General features: G+C 41.2%; 1 protein-coding gene across 2 annotated transcripts in view; it reads left to right on the forward strand.

Moving 5' to 3' along the window:
* Positions 1-20,984, forward strand: part of gmds (GDP-mannose 4,6-dehydratase) — a 170,311-nt gene that overhangs the window by 12,504 nt on the left and 136,823 nt on the right. The window contains exons 3-5 of one of the 2 annotated variants that reach the window (XM_010897815.3): positions 185-272; positions 1,708-1,728; positions 3,214-3,323. In XM_010897815.3, coding sequence (XP_010896117.1) covers positions 185-272; positions 1,708-1,728; positions 3,214-3,323 — 219 coding nt within the window. The remainder of the gene's footprint in view (positions 1-184; positions 273-1,707; positions 1,729-3,213; positions 3,324-20,984) is intronic. The other variant, XM_010897816.2, reaches the window with a different exon arrangement.

Consider the following 20,984-nt stretch of genomic DNA (forward strand, 5'->3'; position numbering starts at 1 on the left):
TCATGGCCACAACAGCTCATGGCCACAACAGCTCATGGCCACAACAGCTCATGGCCACAACAGCTCATGGCCACAACAGCTCATGGCCACAACAGCATCTGCCCAGAACCTCCCCCCAGTCCCCCACTTGTATGTGAGTGTGGTTTGTGTGTGTTAATTGTGAAGTATGTATTCCTTCCTGCAGGTTCATGGTATCCTGCGTAGATCCAGCTCTTTCAACACTGGTCGTATTGAGCACCTATATCAGAACCCCCAGACCCACACCGAGGGAAGTAAGTTCTGGCTCTGACCTTTTAACCTTTTCCCTTCCACCCCTGTTTAGTTAGTTACAGAGTATATTTGGGGACACCAAACAGTCTGTACATTTTCTTACTATACACTACAGTTCAAAGGTTTCGGTTCATTTCCTTGGTTTCCATGAAAACATACATGGAATGAATTAGAATAGGAAATACAGCAAAATGAATACGCAATTTAGAAAAGGTTAGGTTAGAAATTAGGATTTTTAATTGAAATAATAACTGTGTCCTTCATAATTTGCTTTTGTCAAAGAATCCTCCATTTGCGGCAATTACAGCCTTGCCGACCTTTGGCAATGTTTTTGAGGTAATCTGAAGAGATTCCACCCCATGGTTCCTAAAGCCCCTCCCGCAAGTTGGATTGGCTTGATGGGCACTTCTTATGTACCATGCGGTCAGGCTCTCCCACAACAGCTCCATAGGGTTGAGATCCAGTGAGTGTGCTGGTCGCTTCATTACAGGCAGAATACCACCTGACTGCTTGTAATACCACCTGAATACCACCTAAATAATTATTGTATAGTTTCGAGCTGTTCTTTGTCCTGTAGTAGGTAAAAAAAAAAAATAGGCTCCATTTAGGTGCCAGCCACAGGTATGGTGTTGCAAAATGGAGTAATATCCTTCTTCAAGATCCCTTTTACAATTACCCTGGCCTCCTACTCTTTCTATTCTGGTTAAAGCCAGTTTGCGCTCTTCTGTGAAGGGAGTAGTACACAATTAAGTTCCTTGGCAATTTTACCCATGATATAGCCTTAATTTCTGAGATCAAGAATAGACTGATGAGTTTCAGAAGAAAGTTATTTGGTTTTGGCCATTTTGAGCCTTTAATCAAACCCACAATTGCTTATGCTCCAGATACTCAACTAGACAAAAGGTCAGTTTTACTGCTTCTTTAATCAGCACAATTTTTTTCAGCTGTGCTAATTAAATTACAAACTGGTTTTCTAATGATCAGTTAACCTTTTTAAATGATCAACTTGGATTAGCAAACCCAATGTGGCAATGGAAGCCTGATTGCTGATAATAGGCCTCTGTACCTCTATGTGGATATTCCATTACAAATCGGCTGTTTCCATCTGCAATTGTCATTAAACAACATTAAAAATATCTACACCGTTATTTTAATGAACAAAAAAAAAGTGTTTTTCTTTTGGTAGCCAGGGCATTTCTGTGTGACCCCTAACCTTTGAACGGTAGTGTGTTTTGCAACTATTATGTGATTGTATGAGGCACTGATATCTTCACAGCGTTGCTGAAAAAGGCTAAGCCAATAGAAAAATAGCAACCCTTTTAAAATTCCTTGCTTTATTTGGCTACATAGACATGCTGTAATAAAACAATCACTGCATTACTGGTAGTTTGTTGAGCTTCTCTAACTTATCTGCATTTAACTTATCACCATCACCAGGGTTTGGATCCTATAGTGGCTGTAAGTGTAATTTTCCATCCAATCCAAGTTCAGGTCTGATAATCTGAAATCAAGAATGAAAGGGAAACTGGACTAGCCTATGGCTTCTTTGATTATACTTGTCTTTTAGTTTGTGTCTGGTTTTTGGTGTTGATGCTGTGTAATTTATTGTAATCCTGACAAAACACCTCATTTAATGATGAAAAAGACCATCTCTATGTTTTGATGTAAAAAATATTTACATTAACATCAAAAACCGGACATTGCTCTGGGCTGTATCGCGCCAGAGTTTTTTCCTCTACGATTTCCGTTGTTTTGATATCCTCGGAACACTCGGGACAGAGTGATGGTGAGACCTGGTAGCTGTTGTCAATGACGTCGCTGTCAGCCATTTTCTATTCAGTGACTGGAACAAACTCGGCAAACAATTGAATTTAAATCACTCTCTCTGTCACGACTGTGCTTATTTCATTTGGTTGGAAACTGCGAGCTCAAACTTTAATCTCCTTGCTGCGTAGTGTTATTACAAATGGTGTCTCATATTTGAACGAGATCAGTGAGTATCTCAAATATTTGCTAAGATTAGACACAACGTCACACTTCTGTATTGTATACTAAACAGTTGTTCATGTCATTTAATTATTATTGCATGAAAGAAACATATTACTGATCTTGTAGAGAATACATTACAGTGTAATAATAACTTTTTAACTAAACTAAAAGGCATTGGATTTTAGTCATAACCAACATAATGAATGAAGCACGAAGTACATATTCAAGCCCATTTACAACCTCCCACATGCCTGCCTCTACCCTTTGTATATAAGAGGAGCAGTACATTTCTAATAAACAGTTCACAAGCAGTATTAACATGAAAAGGGGAAAAAAACTAAAACCGCTAGTGTCTGGTGTGTCTGAATCGAGTCCAGTGTAATCTCCTTCCCAGATGATGAAACGCTGTCAGAACAATGCCTTCGCACTCTGCCCCATTTGGAGCCATGCCTCTGAGTGTTGTGTTCTAATGAGCTAAAATCAAAAGGTGACGAATACTTGAAGTTCACTGGAGTCGAATGATATGGTCTTTCCCACTAAAGCGTTTTGGATGATAGTGTGGGGGAAAGGTTAGTCTGAATGTAACTGTAAGATTCACACACCACATTACCGGACGCCAATGCCCCAGTGGCCGGCCACCCACCCAAATGACCTTCCCATCAGCGCTGTGTCCTTTAATCCTCTGCCTAAACGCTACGTTGGTTGCGGATAACATTATCAAGCTTTTCCTCATGTGTGGTTTGGTCTTTTCCAGGGATGGCTTTACATGACTTACGACTTGTCTTTCTGGCTGAATGCCATGTCATTGTGGTGACACTTGTCAGAACACAATGGATGGGGGATGTCTCTTTATGTTGGTGGATTTTCTATGGTGATTGGGTGAAGAGTAAAGTGATTATTGACCTTATTAATTGTGTGTGTGTGTGTGTGTGTGTGTGTGTGTGTGTTTCTCAGACATGAAATTGCACTATGGTGATCTGACAGACAGTACTTGTCTGGTGAAGATCATCAACCAGGTCAAACCTACAGAGATCTACAACCTGGGTGCCCAGAGCCATGTCAAGGTAGGACATCTTATCTGCACACCCAGTTTCATGCTGTACCTTCTGCACAGCATGGACGTGACTGATGGAGACCCAGGCAAACCGACACCCATAGAAGTCTATGCTGACACGTGGCGTCGCTTTGTTCCTTGAAAAAAAAAAAAAAATATTGCTGTAATTGCTTTGGTGTGCAGTTGCTGACACATTCGAAATTCCTGCGGGAATTCACACCATTTCTGAAAATTCTCAGAATGTCCCGAAAATCTCTTAATCCGGCAGGCTGAAGATCCTGAAATGCGGGATCCTCAGCCAGTCGGCTGTAAATGTGGTTTGATACAACTGGGATCTCCTGTTTGCATTGACTGTTATGTGGGTAGATAACATGAAGCCTGGAACACAAACCCAAACCCTCAATCAGTGCTGTAAGTCTTTAGGGGATATCGGGGTTGATGAGGCAGGATGTAGTTGTGTGTGTGTGTGTGTGTGTGTGCGTGCGTGCGCATGTGTCTACATGTGTGTATGTGTGTGTGGCACAATGTCCTTTTTGTAAGAGAGCTCCTTCAGTGAATCCCAGGAGAGTGGTGTAACGCCTCCACCTCCTGTTCTGCCCCAGTAGGGATCTGAACAACACAAAGAACCGCTCTCTGTGTTCTGGATGGTTGGGAAATGAAGTGAAATGTACTCATATTTGTTGTTGTTGTTGCTGCTGCTGTGTGTGTGTGTGTGTGTGTGTGTGTGTGTGTGTGTAATGAGAACTAAGCCTATTTTAGGGTTAGGTTTAGGGTAAAAATACAATTTAATTTAAATTAGGATGGAGTTGGAGGTTAAGATAAGAGTAATGCAAAATAGGACAGTCGAAGAAGGAATGGTGTCATCCGATGCAAATCAAAATGAAATGTTTTGTCTTTTGTTAATTACAGATTGATACTAACAGTGAATTGCTTAGTTAATGGCTCTTTTCCATAACATTAGAGGAGCTATTTGAACTGATGGCCACAGTGACACAGCAGGATTTCTAGTCTGTGACAATGACAACCGGGCCCTCATGAGCCCCTGAGAAGAACAATGTAATCTATACTCTGATGCTTGTCACCTGGATACTGCTAGATACAGACAGAGGGTTTATGTACATTACCAGAGAATGAAATGTTAGGTAGACTTCTCTTAGTGGTTGAATTTCAGGAGAGCACAGAGAGTGAGAGCAGGACAAAAAGACAGACGGATGTGACGGATAGAAAAAGTGAGACAGACCGAAAGAGAAACAGACCGACTAACTTACAGACAGACAGAGAGAGACAGACGAACAGAGAGAGAGACAGGCAGACAGAGGGAGACAGACAGACACACAACAACCAAGCTAGTATGTGTGTCTCTCCCACTCTCCCCACATCCTCTCTGTGGTCAATCAGACCATGCCTTTCCTGTCAACCTCCTACGTGGACTGTCCTTCCTGGAACGAACATGGCCACACACACACAGACTACTAAATATATTTATTAGTTTCATCACCTATGCCGTCTTTGACCCCTGAGTCACTGGATGTGGTTTCCACAATTTATGTCACAATGGAGCTGCTCATCTCCAGCTCTCCTTGCACTCCCATGTCAGAGCTTTGTCTTCTGCTTTCCAGGAAAACATGGAATAGTTGTCCCTCAACTGTGCACATTTATGTTAGCATTGTTTACAGGGTCAGTAGGGTCTGATGGGGTGGGGTGTATGACCTGGATACCATGACCGATGGGAGTTCTTAGGCATGACCTGCATACAAGCACTTAGCTGTGCCGTACTGCTCATGTACTACAAAACCGCAGTTTTCCTCATTGCTTGTCACACCCTTGATATACTGTTATGTTGTACTGGATAACAGCATGGGCTAAGTGGAGGGCGGGGGTTATGAAAAAAGATGTCTTTTACCATGTTTTTTAGCCAATCAGCATTCAAGGTACCGATCACCACAATTATAAGGCGGTCTGATGTGTTGTAGTGTTTGTGTGAGTGCATTTCCCTGACTGGGTCTTTTTTTACTGCTGTATGTTATCTGTTTTTATGTGTGTTTGTGTCCATTTGTGTGTGTGTGGGTTATTGTTGCCTTAATCCACAGAGAAATAGAGGGAGAAATAGAGGGAGGGAGGGAAGGAGAGAGTGAGAGAGAACGAGAACAGAACTCTGCCTGAAATGGTCAGGGAAGAGCAGACGGACACTGGAGGGCTGGGGACCCGGCCATCTGCTGCATCAAAAGACCAGCACTAAACAAACAGAGAAAACAAAAGGGCTTTATTCCATTGCCATAACTCCAGCTTTGTTAGGTGCAATGGATGTACTGTATTATGTTATTACTTAACAGTCATATTTTATTTATTGGTCACTTTCTGGTAACCTCTTTAAGACTGTTGACACTGTTCACAAAGATGGTTATAAAATAATAATGAATTATTTACCCGAGTCGATATTCAACATTTTAATATGATATTATATATGGAAACTTCCCTTTTGAAATATGCATGATCAGTTTGATTTGAAGTGTCCACAATACAGTACAGATATAAATAGAAAGCCATTCATTTTTATCTAAATAGAAACACCAGTGTTGGACATGAATGCTTTGGGAACGTTCCTTTTAAAATATTCATGATGCTGTTTGTTTGCAGGTGTCGAGAGGGTTAATGGTTGAAATTTCAGTAGAAACACTTCATTGTTTGGTCTCACTGAGGCACTCTGTCAGGTAGAGGAGAAAAACAAAAGACTAGAGGTGTTTGACTGAAACAGCTGTCAGAGGAGAGTGACAGTGGTGTGAAGCTGAATTATAAACACACTGACCGAGGGGAAAAAAGAAACAAAGAACGAGAAGGATTTGAAGAGAGAGAACAAAGAAAAAGATTGGAATAGAGGAGGGTGACGTGTTTCTTCTGCGCATCTACTGTGCTAGCTAACATCACCATGTCATTGCCTACATCTACTGTGCTAGCTAACATCACCATGTCATCGCCTACATCTACTGTGCTAGCTAACATCACCATGTCATCGCCTACATCTACTGTGCTAGCTAACATCACCATGTCATCGCCTACATCTACTGTGCTAGCTAACATCACCATGTCATCGCCTACATCTACTGTGCTAGCTAACATCACCATGTCATCGCCTACATCTACTGTGCTAGCTAACATCACCATGTCATTGCCTACATCTACTGTGCTAGCTAACATCACCATGTCATCGCCTACATCTACTGTGCTAGCTAACATCACCATGTCATCGCCTACATCTACTGTGCTAGCTAACATCACCATGTCATTGCCTACATCTACTGTGCTAGCTAACATCACCATGTCATTGCCTACATCTACTGTGCTAGCTAACATCACCATGTCATCGCCTACATCTACTGTGCTAGCTAACATCACCATGTCATCGCCTACATCTACTGTGCTAGCTAACATCACCATGTCATCGCCTACATCTACTGTGCTAGCTAACATCACCATGTCATCGCCTACATCTACTGTGCTAGCTAACATCACCATGTCATCGCCTACATCTACTGTGCTAGCTAACATCACCATGTCATCGCCTACATCTACTGGATACGCAGTTTTTGCTTTTCCTCATGCTAAACCCTCCACGGCGTCAGTGGATTACTCTGTGTGCTGTGTCTGACTCAAACTCAGTCAACTAAGAAAAGCAGCAGCTTATATCTTGACACCATTCACTGATCCAATACACAGACAGGGTTTCATATATATCCTCATTATTTAGAAAAGGACTGCCTCCACTCCTACATAAAACTACATGTTTCAACATCCCCCTTAATCCTGAGCTTGTCTGTCCCTTCTCCTTCATCCCCTTCTTTCCTTGTTCCCACATCCGGATTTACTCGACAGTAGCTCCCACGTTACTGGTTGACTGAGCTTGTTTCAATCAAACCTAGGAGGGTTTCTCAAAAACCCCAGACATTTGTTTTGTGTGTGTTTGTTTCCATGTCTTTGTACATGTGGGGACCTGAAGTCCCCACCAAAAATATTTTTGATAGGTCCCCACTGGGGGATATGCTATTACCAACTTAGGGGTTAGGTTTAGGTGTAAGGGTTAGGTTTAGGTGTAAGGGTTAGGTTTAGGTGTAAGGGTTTGGGTTAGGTGTAAGGGTTAGGTTTAGGTGTAAGGGTTAGGTTTAGGTGTAAGGGTTAAGTTTAGGTGTAAGGGTTAGGTTTAGGTGTAAGGGTTAGGTTTAGGTGTAAGGGTTTGGGTTAGGTGTAAGGGTTTGGGTTAGGTGTAAGGGTTTGGGTTAGGTGTAAGGGTTTGGGTTAGGTGTAAGGGTTTGGGTTAGGTGTAAGGGTTTGGGTTAGGTGTTAGGGTTTGGGTTAGGTGTAAGGGTTTGGGTTAGGTGTAAGGGTTTGGGTTAGGTGTAAGGGTTTGGGTTAGGTGTAAGGGTTTGGGTTAGGTGTAAGGGTTTGGGTTAGGTGTTAGGGTTTGGGTTAGGTGTAAGGGTTTGGGTTAGGTGTAAGGGTTAGGTTTAGGTGTAAGGGTTAGATTTAGGCGATAAGGGAACATAAGGATAGAAAAACAAATGTCTATGTACCTTGTTTACAAGCACGTGGACCTGAGGTCTCCACATGTACAAAACAAATATATATATTTTTTTGGGAGGTCCCTTTTTGGGAGGTCCCCACTAGGGAAATTGTGAATTCCTGCTCAGGGAGTAGGTTGAGGGAAAAAACGTACAATTGGGGTTAGATTTGGGGTTACTTTTAGGTTTGGTCAATCCTGGTTAGGGTTAGTTTTTATGGCTAGATTAAGATTAGGCATAACAGTTCTTGAGGTTTAGGTATGGATATGGTTGGTTATGGTTAAGGTTAGTGTTTAGGAATAGGGCTTGGGGATTTCTGAGACAGTGTTAGGTATTGAAAAACAAACGTGTGTGTGTGTGTGTGTGTGTGGTTTTTCTACTTTGGCTGTTTGTAAATTGAGTCGTCATATTGTGTAATGTGTAATAGTGTTTTTTTACAGTCTACCTAATCCCATTCTTTGGGATTCCCAGTGCAGGGACGAGAGGATTTCTCGACTCTATTAGTGGTGATTTAAGGAATAACTTCCTTTGTTTGGTTTCTCGATGCCGGCATCCTAAAATGCACCCTGGGGACTAGCCTGGAGGAGACAATGGGGTCCAGCAGCCAAAGAACCTTTCTCTTAAGTTTACTATTCGTACACATTTCAGTTAAGTCTTCCTGTGTTACCGCTGACCATTACTAACTCCTAGCCCGTCTCTGGGAACTCCCCTTGGCCCGTTGAGAACCAGGATTTTCAGATCTCAGATGTCGTCTAAAGCCCAGACGTTTATTCTTTCGGTTCCCGTGCCACTCCGGCCGGCTCCAGCACATGTGGAAAACTTCGGAATGTTCCTAACTCATGTAGATTGTAGAGAACGTGCCCCGGGGCTCAGTGTGGTGCGTGTGATTGTACCGGCGGCTTCAGAAGAGATCAGAGCACCGCAGGCTTCATGTGATGAGTTCTCCTTAGCACCCATTGGCTGGCTTGACTCACACTCTGATTGGTGTTTACATTACCACCCGCCAGTCACCCCCTCAGTGGCACGCTCAGCACTGTGTCTGTGTGTGTGTGTGTGTGTGTGTGTGTCTGTGTGTGTATGTGTGTGTAGCACGTCAAGCCTCAAATTAGCACATTCCTGGTTATGTGATGAAGTGCCTTTTCAATCAAAGAGGTGTGTGCGCGTGTGCGTGTGCACGTGCATGCTTGCTTGCGCACTCAGGGTGTATGAAAACGGCACTCTGTCGAATCTTAATAATTTGATTATTTCGTGATATCTTTTGTCATGCCATGCTGTATGGCTTCATAGCGCCCAGTTACAATAAGTGACTGGCTGGACTTGACCTGGAGGCCTACTCCCACTGGCCATTCAGTCTAGCTCTCTGAACAGACAGACAGGCAGGCAGGCAGACAGACCTAGAGGCTTGTTTTGAATGGTTTGGGGCTAATATCGGTCCTGGATGGCTAAGTTGAAGTGAAAGTGAACTTTAAGTTAAGAATTAATTCCCCCATGCCAATATAAGCACATGTGGCACTTTCCATTGCTCGCTGTGTCAGAATGAGACAGGAGTGATGTTGTGTGGAACTACACGACGAGACAGATTTACACAGGATCTCCACTAGACTAACAGAAGTAAGGAAATTAAAATAGTTGTACCTCTTCTCTTAACATTGATTTTATATGTTTCTCTCTGGAAAGAAGTGGGTGCGAAGTTAGAACATTACTGTAAATAAATGCCCACACAAGAGCTCTAAAAAAAAATCAATGAGGCTGTTTTTCTCTGATGACCGACAGCCTGAGGTGCCAACGGAGACAGACCTAAGCCAGAGCGACTGATGGGACTGCAGTCTGCTGTGAGAGAGGCTCTGCCCGATGGCTGCAGTTCTTTCTGTGACTAATAGATGGCAGCAGTGAGCCACTAAGTCGTCCCTTGACAATAGTGCAGGTACATGGACTGTATGAGTGGATACTGCCTACTCTCCTCTACTTGTTACACAGATTTCACTAAGAGGAAAAACATTTTATTGGACCGAGAGTGTTTAGATTGACATGTATTACTAAAAGGCATAACGTATCGGTACTCATTAGGTAAGGAAATGTTAATGTGAAACTAACTCTGCTAGACTTTAATGCCCTTATTGTGTTAGAGCTGTTTGGAGAGTGTGTAATACCTTGGGTTTTCATACTGGTCAGATTTGACACACTTTATGATATGATATCAGAATATATTCGACCTATGTTTGTTCATGTTGTTTGGAGGCGGGCTCTAGACAAGTGGTTCCCATGTCTGGTCCTTCAGTAACACCAACAGCAAATATTTGAAGTATCCCCAGACAAATGTACATAATTTAACACATTGATAATTAGTTGACCAGTTGAATTAGGATACAATAAATGTGTACAGTAGGTGTGTTCCCAGGACCGGGAGCCACTGGTCTTGACCTTCCTATCAGCCAGTCAGTACTGTGTAGGTAAATGCATTCAAATTAGTTTCCTAAACCCAAAGATCAGACTGATAATTTTAAGGACCAAAGGGGGATCAGATACATTTTTAAGATAAATATTTTGTTATTATTTATTGGACGTAAAGTGTACATTGTTACTTTACACCAAAGTGTACATGGGGGCTTTAAGGTCAGTTAACTTCATCCAGTAAAGAACTCGGTATGGTGGACTGGTCTAAGATCCCTGCTGATGTCTTATTCAACCTTTTAGGAAAGGGCTCTGCGCAGTTATTCTTACAAGCTGAGGCGTTTTTCAGATGTCAGCGTTTACACCTACAAATACCTACACCTACTTAGCAATGGCATTAGTATTTTGGGTTAATACAATGTGTAAAGATCTGCATGGAATATAGCTCAGATTAAACATTTCTATTCACCTTCCTGTTTGATGTGAATACTTAGTCACCCCTCATAGACACGAATAAACGTACGAACACACACAGCCTGATTACAGCTTCACTACACAGAGCAGTTGACACAGAGCTTACAAACATTATCACGTTGTGTACACACGCACACACACACACACACACTGCTGTTTATATTGAGCTTACTTTTTGTCTGCTCAGGGATATTGATATGAGTATACAAAGCTTTATTGTACACACACACACACACACACACACAATGAACCCTAAGTCTAACCTCAATAACGTAAACTTTGTGCCTAAACTCAGCCAAGTCCTAACCCTAACCAACACGGTGAAACAAGGAGGGCAATGCTTCTTTCTTTTACATTTACATTCTAAAATATACATTTGAGATCTCATGAAGAGGCAGTTCAGAAGAGCTGTGCTATGGCTGACTTAACAGCTGCCTGAATTTCATGTTTTCCTGAGGTAGCACCGCTAATTTACATTCTCAACTAATCAGCAAACCCTTAGTTAGGGAATCACAGTAGTATTGCCCACAAAATATGTTTCGTCTTGTTTACCTCAGCTAGCTAGCCTTAGTTAGCTTCACACATTCCAGCTCTGGCTTCATCTACACCAGGATGATATATACTGGTTTTTTGCTTCTGGCATTTGCAGGGTTGTTACTACGTGCTTGTAATTACTTATGTCATATGGACAGTCAAATACTGAACTCTTTGCTGAGACAGTGCTGAAATGTCAATTGATGAGCAAGTCAGTGACATGTTTTCATTTTAAACTATTCTAATACACTGAGTAATTAGAATAGTCATACAATCAAAGAGATGATGCAATCTAAATTAAGTGAGTGCTGTTTCATTCTTCCTTAACTAGGTCGACACACTCATTTTATTCAGGGTAAATATAGCAGGGAGTTTATGCTGTACATTTCAGTTTAAATGTTGACCTTGTCATAAACACAAAAATAACAGTTTTAAATTGTGTTATTGATCTACGTACCATCACACCTCTTCACAAAATGCTTTAAAACAATAAGTTATGAATATTACATTTTGAGGGTTTGGAGCCAGTAGGTGACATTTTGGGCAAATATGAATTCTATACATCAAATGAAAGCTCTCTGTGAGCTCTATTCAGTGCTAAAATGACAGAAGTGAAGTCATGACCAAGAAATAATAAAACGGCAAACCTTAAAGACCTAACTGTTAAAAAGGGGCTTTGGTCAAATTTTGTTTTTTAAATGTCACTTATGCCCCTCTGGCTCCAAACCCTCGGTTTATAGAGAGGTTTTTGTTTTTATTGATGGTGAACCTGAAAGTCGGAAAGACAGAAGAGAGTTTATACTCAAATATTAGTGGGCCTGAATCAAACTAAGGCTTAGTCTGCTGGACCACCCAATCCCACAAGATATTTGCCGTAGCTTACCGATCTCTACTGAACAGCAAACTAAACAAGAAACCAGGAAAGCCTAGGTCAGCCAGCCCACAATAAAAAGTGATGATTTCTGAACTCCCTGAACTCGAACACCACAGAGCTATACATCTCCTGAGAGTTGGTATGGTCTTTCAACATTAGATCATTTTGTCACGCATTAACATCATGCAGAGTTTGAATATGTCGCTAGATACCATTAAGCATTGTGTTAACGTTTTCTAGGTTTACCTCCACCTGTATGAACTGTATGGCTTTTGCCACTGGCCGTTTTAACAGTTTAACAGTTTATTATTTATGAATGGCATTGATACAATAACTATCAATATAGGTGGCGATAACTTACTTTTTTGTCAAGTGAAAAGAAGAGAGAGTTGTGTAGCCAGCAAGGTTTTTGTCTATCCTGAACAAATCCTAATACATAATTTGAAAATCCATCAGAAATAGTCGCAATATGACAGTAAACTGTTTTATTTCAGGCTTCCTATAACCTAGCTACTGAAGGTTGTAGCCAGCAAAGTTTTTCTCTTTCCTGAACAAATTTTATTTTGCCACTGGCCGTTGTAACAGCTAATTGGCCATTTGTGGATGACATTGATACAGTATCTATCAATATAGGTGACGATAACTGACTTTCAAGTGAAGAGATGACAGAATCGTGCAGTCAGCGAAGCGTTATCCTGAATCCTAATATACACCAGAACTGTTTTATTTTGGGCTTCCTGTAACATAGCTACTGAAGGTTATAGCCAGCAAAGTCTTTGTCTGTCCTGAACCAATCCTAAGGCATAATGTGTTTTGACTGTAACGGGTGTCGAACCTGTTTTTACCGCTGTCCTCGTCTCTAACCACTACGCTATTTAACAAGGGGTAGTCAGTCAGTCAGTTAGAGACATTTGCTCTTCAGCTCCGCTTATGTGGTCCGGCAAAAAGGGTTAGCCAGGAATGTGAATTTTCCTTCTATTTTTGCTTTGATAGCAATGGCATCCGCTGCTAAGTTTGTCTTCATAGTTTTAGCTTACATTATGCTATTTACTCATTTTTGCTAGGATAATGTTTGATGGCATTGCTAACGAACTAATGTTTGCTATGATTAAGGTGACCAAATGTCTGAAATGACAACCGGGGACATGTCCAGTTTGGCGGTCAATATATCATTAAAGTATCTGATGTTATTATCTATGAAATAAAAAACGGGGACAATTCTGGTTTCATGTATTTAGTATAACGGGCACATTGAGATAGACAGACAGGGAAAACAACTATATTACAGAAAAACAACAGACAAGTCTGAACTGTCCAATCTGAACACCTAGTCAATGGTCCTGGTTGTCTGGGCAGAATAAGAGCAGAAGAGAACATGAGCAACATTTAAATACTTTCCGTCTCTTTACCTTTCCACTTCATCTTCTATACTCTCCTCGCCTTCACTCTTTTTACTCCCATAATTTTTCCTTCTCACTCTCTTCTCCTTCCTCTCTTATCTTTAATAATATATAGTACCCTATTAGATAAAATACTTTGGTTAACATATTCCCATTGCTTGCCTAATTTTAGTATGTATTCTCAAATACATTTGTTTGTGTTTGTAATAATCAATTGGCAGGCTCTGTAATCATATATTTACCTTTGCTCCTCAATCTCCTTCAAACTTCTTCCTATCTAGTCTTCCTCCTCTCCTTCCTCTCCATTCTCTAACAGAAAATATTAGGCTAATGTTATCCATGAAGATTTCTAAATATATTTTCACAATAAAATCATCATTAAAATAATAAAAAAAAATATTCTCACAATTATTTGTGCATTAATTTATGATGATCATATTTTCAAAATAGCCTTGTGTTTTAAGTGAAAGTTTTTTAACCTAAACAGAAGCTAGCTAACCTCTACATAGCTAACATTAGCTAGAATAACCTATTTTAAACCTTATAGAGCAAATCATCTATGTATTTAATAATAATAATACATTGTGACATTATAACATCACTAGCTAGTATTTAAAACAATTGAAACCTGTCTCGACAAGATGTTTATGGTGATGTTGCTAGCTTCTGGACGAGTTTTCCGCAGCAGTTTTCTCTAAAACTAGCTTGAGCAAGTAATTCGCAGAAGAGTGAATGAAGCTACTATAGTGAGCTGCCCCCACTTTTGGCCATAAAGAAGCACAGCGTGATTGAGACGTCAACCAGTAGGCTCTGCTGCCCGGTCTTTTTTGTCACGTAAAATATAATTACATTTTGCGGTCTCTTTTTAACGCACAGTTTAAAACGGGGTCATTTCTGGGGAAACTGGGACGTCTGGTCACCCTAGCTATGATTAACAGCCTTTATTCTCATAAATACTGCTGATCCTTCTTTCTCCTCACATTCTCTCTCCTGACTTCAAAACTCATTAGAGGAGAAGGTCAGGGGCTAGGAACGTCTGACTTTCTTATCCAGTGGCACCAAAGGCAAACCCTATTTAGGAAAATCTAAACATTACTCTTAACAAGAAAATGACCGGCTATCAACTAAAGAGATGTGTTGATGCCTGTACTGAATCCAGGCATGGATTGATAAGATCCTTTGTGAATCATTCATCTGCACACAGACTCGCACACACGTGGTGACGCCAGCTCTTTTGCTACAATAGATACGCATGTAAACATTGTTGCTAATTTGTGAACTAAGGCATAACGTCTGTTCCTCTATCTTTGTCCAACTCACTCACACACACACGGATCCAAAATACACCAATATTTCCTTTACTGAAGACATAATGGTTTGTTTGTGTAATGTTCTAGTTTGTTTAGAGTTTTCTTTCTGAGTCTGGGCTGTGGCTGCGTGTTACTCTCATTCAGCCCCAGAGCTCATCCAGGCTCAGTGCTGGAACGTCAATACGAATGTAAAATAGCGAGCTTGTTTGTGTGTTGGTTGGGTACTTTAAGGATTGCATCGTTCTTACTCATTCATTATAATAATGAGCTGTGATCTCTTGTTTGGAACAATACCTCCCACAAAAGAGAGGGAGAAGGTGAAGGTGTTTTGTTCACTAAAGGAATTTTCCTGTTTGTGTGTGTTGGTGATGGTGGTTGTGTGGCGGTTGGGGGGGAGGAGGTTATTTGTATGTATGTTCACTGCCTGTCTTTGTTTTAATTGAAGCCTTAAATCAGGCTGTCATACAGTGCCTGTAGGGCTGTACCACTTTACTTAATTTTACCTCAGCAAGCTAACAAACAGTCCTTTATTCAGCCAACGTGCACCACAAAGCATCCATGCACGACTGAATTCAAGTCTGTCATTCATTTACAGAACTGTTTTTTAACTAAAACATTGATTACCTTTTCAGACCGTCGATAAAACAATGGGTGCTGTTCTGTTTATGGCGCGCTGTACTTTTTGTATCCTAAATGCTGCTAGCCACTAACAGACGCTAGTGATGACCCCGCTACGCTGCTAGAGAACCCTTCCTCTCAGGGATTTGTTGTCAGCAAGCGTTCACTCATGGCAGACAGGTTAGTCTTCTGACAGCGTACAACTCAACTGTCAATTACCCTCACCTGTCTGTCCCCCCAACCTGTCCTGCCAGGCAGAGAGGCTGATGATGGATGGTTCCACAGAGACTTCGAAACCATTCATCTAAATGACAGATGTTTGCCAATGAGAGTGGGTGTAATGAATTAGCTACACCTGTCAAGGCTAGTAGCGCGGTCACAGAAAACCAATAGCAATGCTAACGCCATGCCAACATCCCTACCAGGTCCCTCTACCGCTGATGATTCCTCTGTTAACTAGGATAATGAAGACATGGTAGTCAGAATCAGAACTGCTGTTGCCTCAAGCGTAGGTGTGATGATGGTTTAAACCAACTTACTCTCTCTCACACACACATCAGTCAAAGTGTTTCTTTTGTCAGAAGCAACAAATAACACAGTGTCATTCTGAACTGTGAAATTCTTGTGACATGGCATGCGACATCAACACAGTAATTAAGAAATCTATAATGCAAGAATAATAGCAAAAATATACATAACAATAAATACTAGCCATGATTCCAGGGGAATGTAGAAATGGGAATATGGACAGTATGAATAGAAGTCTGAAATATTATAAATATAAATCTAGTAGTGCCTATAAATGGATACATTAAATGTGCTAGTTATACATTAAATAGACATAGAAAGTGACCAGAGCAAATTAAGTGTTGCGATCAATATGATGTTGCTGGTTGAGAAGCCTGGGGGGGAAAAAACTGTTTGTGAGTCTGGAAGTGCATGCCTGATGCTCCAGTAACGTCTACCAGACGGCAGCAGTGTGATCAGACCGAGGCCTGGGTGGCTGTAGTCTTTTATGATGTTCTGTGCGTTCCTAAGACATCGTGTATGGTAGATGCCTTGCATGGGTGGGAGATGGCATCCAATGACGCGCTCCTCTGACTTTACCACCCTGTGGAGGGACTTGCGATCAGCAGCGGAGCAGCTGCCGTACCAGGCAGTAATGCAGCCTGAGAGTATGCTTTCAATGGTGCACCTGTAGAAGTAAGTGATAGTTTTTGCAGACATGCCAAACCTCTTGAGTCTCGTTCAGGAAGTATAGGCGCTTTTGGGCAGTTTTTGGGCAGTTTTTACTGTTGAGTTTGCTTGCCCGGGCCAGATGAGGTCATCTTTGATGAGCATACTGAGAAACTTGAAGTCGGAGACTCTCTCCACTTCAGGTCCATCGATGTGTATGTGGTCGTGACCTCGCTCTGCCGCTTCCTGAATTCCACGATCGTCTCCTCAGTCATGCAAACGTTGAGTGAGAGGTTGTTGTCCTGGCACCATGTCATCAAGTCACTTACCTCCTCTCTGTAAACACTGTCGGAGAGCGTTGTCAGTTTAATCTTCGTTGTCCGAGATGAGACCCAGGATGGTGGTGTCGTCAGCAAACTTAAGGATGACATTTGAACTGTGTGTGGCCACACAATCAAACCACAGAACATTTTTTTCCAGTTATTTGCCATGAGGTGCCATGTTGATCTTCCAGTGAGGAGTATTAGGGTTTGAGAGCGATAATACCAAATTTAACACACCTGCTCCCCATTCACACCTGAGACCTTGTAACACTAACTAGTCACATAAAACCAGGGAAGGGAAATGGATAATTGGGCCCAATTTGGACATTTTCACTTAGGGGTGTACTCACTTTTGTTGCCAGCGGTTTAGACATTAATGGCTGCGTGTTGAGTAATTTTGAGGGGACAGCAAATGTACACTGTTATACAAGCTGTACCCTCACAACTTTACATTGTAGCAAAATGTAATTTCTTCAGTGTTGTCACATGAAAAGATATAACCAAATATTTATAAACTGTGATGGGTGTACTCACTTCTGTGAGATACTCTATATCAGACTAATGTGTTCAGGCTAATTCATTTTATTTGTTATTTTGTGATGTTACTATGAATGAATAAGTGCGTGTGCATGCGTGCGTGTGTGTGGGTGTGTGCGACAGTGTGGAGTATGAGTCATAATTGGATTCTGTTGACCCTATGGACGTGACATTACATCAGTGATCAGACTTTACATTGTGACATACAGTATTCTGTCCATTTCATCAGTGATCAGACTTTACATTGTGACATACAGTATTCTGTCCATTACATCAGTGATCAGACTTTACATTGTGACATACATTGTTCTGTACATTACATCAGTGATCAGACTTTACATTGCGACATACAGTGTTTTGTACATTACATCAGTGATCAGACTTTACATTGCGACATACAGTATTCTGTCCATTACATCAGTGATCAGACTTTACATTGTGACATACATTATTCTGTACATTACATCAGTGATCAGACTTTACATTGTGACATACAGTGTTCTGTACATTACATCAGTGATCAGACCTTACATTGTGACATACAGTATTCTGTACATTACATCAGTGATCAGACTTTACATTGTGACATACAGTATTCTGTACATTACATCAGTGATCAGACTTTACATTGTGACATACAGTATTCTGTACATTACATCAGTGATCAGACTTTACATTGTGACATACAGTATTCTGTACATTACATCAGTGATCAGACTTCTTTACATTGTGACATACAGTATTCTGTACATTACATCAGTGATCAGAATTTACATTGTGACATACAGTATTCTGTCCATTACATCAGTGATCAGACTTTACATTGCGACGTACAGTGTTCTGTACATTACATCAGTGATCAGACTTTACATTGTGACATACAGTATTCTGTACATTACATCAGTGATCAGACTTTACATTGTGACATACAGTATTCTGTACATTACATCAGTGGTCAGACTTCTTTACATTGTGACATACAGTATTCTGTACATTACATCAGTGAACAGACTTTACATTGTGACATACAGTATTCTGTACATTACATCAGTGATCAGACTTTACATTGTGACATACAGTATTCTGTACATTACAGTAGGTTGGACGTGCTGAGCAGTGAGGACGGTGTTGTAAAAACCCTCTAAGTGTGGAAACATCTCTGAATACTCCAACATGGAGGGTCTCCTCTCAGAGACATGCCTAAACTACAGCTAGTGACCCGGAGAGAGGTGGTGGCTGTGTGATGAGTCAGGAGATGATCTGTCTCGGCATTGAGTGTGGGTACAGCTCCAAACGCAACACACACTGTTTTCTTTCCTCACTCCTTCATCACACACTCGCACAAAATTATGACCTAGCCTTAAGCAGCTTGTGTGTGCGTGTGTATATGTGTGTGTGTGTGTGTGTATATTTGTGCGTGTGTGTGTGCAACATTAACAGTGTGTGTTCAGTGTGTGGTGCGCACCCCGTCTGCCGACTCGTCTGTTGACTCCTCACACACAGTCAGGGGTGAAGGGTCTAGGAAAGAGAGGTTCGGTCTCTGACGTTCCTGAAACGTTCCCCCTGCATTCCTTCCCCCAATTACCCATATAACGAGGGGGAAAGCCATAGATACACAAACAGCGGTCTGGGCAGCATTCACACTTTCCCCTGGAAGTGTGCTTGACTGTCCCGGCCTCTGACAGTCCACGCTGCCCCACACGGCTTCATCTCTCAGGGGAAGAAAACATCATCTGTCCCTGGGCCGTTGGTGTTTACATCTGACACTAATGCACTCACCTAGAGTGTGTGTGTGTGTGTGTGTGTGTGTGAGAGAGCGAGAGATATTGGAGCTTTTCCTTCCAACAGACATGGCCAATGTTAAAACCGGCTGATGAGTTGATAATGTTCTTCAAGCACTACCTATTATTATAATTTTTCAGTCTTGATAATATTCTTTAAACATGGTCAAGCTAAAAAAAAATTCACACTAATTATAACACAAGCCTGTTTTGATAATGTTCTTTTAAACTCTACCTATTATAATAACAGGAGACGGTCTTGCTAATGTTCTTTACTTACTAATTATAACGCAAGAATGTTCTGATAATGTCCTTTAAACACTGCCTATTATAATACAACAACTCTTTTGATAATGTTCTTTAAACACTGCCTATTATGGTACATCGAGACTGTTTTGATAATGTCCTTTAAACACTGCCTATTATAAGACAACGAGACTGTTTTGATAATGTCCTTTAAACACTGCCTATTATAATAACATGAGACATTCTTGGCTGGTGTAATATAACTGAAATGTCACGCTGATGGTGAAATTAAACTGTCTCACCCTTGGTGGTAAGGCTGTAAAGTTACGATTGTAATCGAAAACACACTCCTCCTCGCATTTCCTCTGCTTTCATCACACGCGTGTGCGTGTGCGCGTGTTGGTGCAGATGAGAATTTCTCAGCCTTTGGTGGCTGTGTGTACACTCCTGTCGATATGGTGTATAGGCTTTGATTTGTGTATGTACCGGTGACGCAGTCAAGTCCCAGAAACCTCTGTCCCTAGTTTGGATGCTTTATGATGTACAAGTCAAACTATTGTTATTATTATTAATGTTAGCAGTTTTACATTTGTGAGGCTAAATAGACTGTACACGTATATAAAATGCGCCACGTTTGCCAGTGCTGTGTTTTGAATTATGCCAGTCACAAGTGATCATATCTGACTAGGAAATCCTGTCCCCTACTCCCGCCGCGCTGTGTATGAGCCTGTTGGGCCAGTCAGTGAGGGTACAGGACCAGCGAGGGCTGAGTGCGGGTTAGTGGGTGGTTGAGGCTCTGTGAGCGTCTTTGTCTGCCGGATTGTGTTTAGACTTGCATAGTTCTGGCAGCCTTCACAGCGATAACATGAGATGCTGCTCTCTTCAGAGGGAGAGAGGGGTTGACAGAGGTAGAGTGAATGTACATAGTGCTTTTGGAAAGTTTTCAAAGGATATTATTAAAAGAAATATAATCTTTATATAGATATAGAGATATTTATAGAGAGAGATATATAGAGATATATATATATATTTATAGTTATAGATAGATTTCTAGATATAGATGATCTATATCTATCTATAGATATCTATCTGATTATATTTATTTTAATAATATCCTTTGAAAACTTTCCAAAAGCACTATATACATTCACTCTACCTCTGTCAACCCCTCTCTCCCTCTGAAGAGAGCAGCATCTCATGTTATCGCTGTGAAGGCTGCCAGAACTATGCAAGTCTAAACACAATCCGGCAGACAAAGACGCTCACAGAGCCTCAACCACCCACTAACCCGCACTCAGCCCTCGCTGGTCCTGTACCCTCACTGACTGGCCCAACAGGCTCATACACATAGTTGTGTTATATACATGATTTATATTTGAGATATATATAGTTATAGATATATATCTATCTCTATCTCAAATATAAATTATGTATATAACACAACATGTGGGGTA

The sequence above is a fragment of the Esox lucius genome, chromosome 8, assembly GCF_011004845.1.
Source record: "Esox lucius isolate fEsoLuc1 chromosome 8, fEsoLuc1.pri, whole genome shotgun sequence".
Taxonomy (NCBI): domain Eukaryota; kingdom Metazoa; phylum Chordata; class Actinopteri; order Esociformes; family Esocidae; genus Esox; species Esox lucius.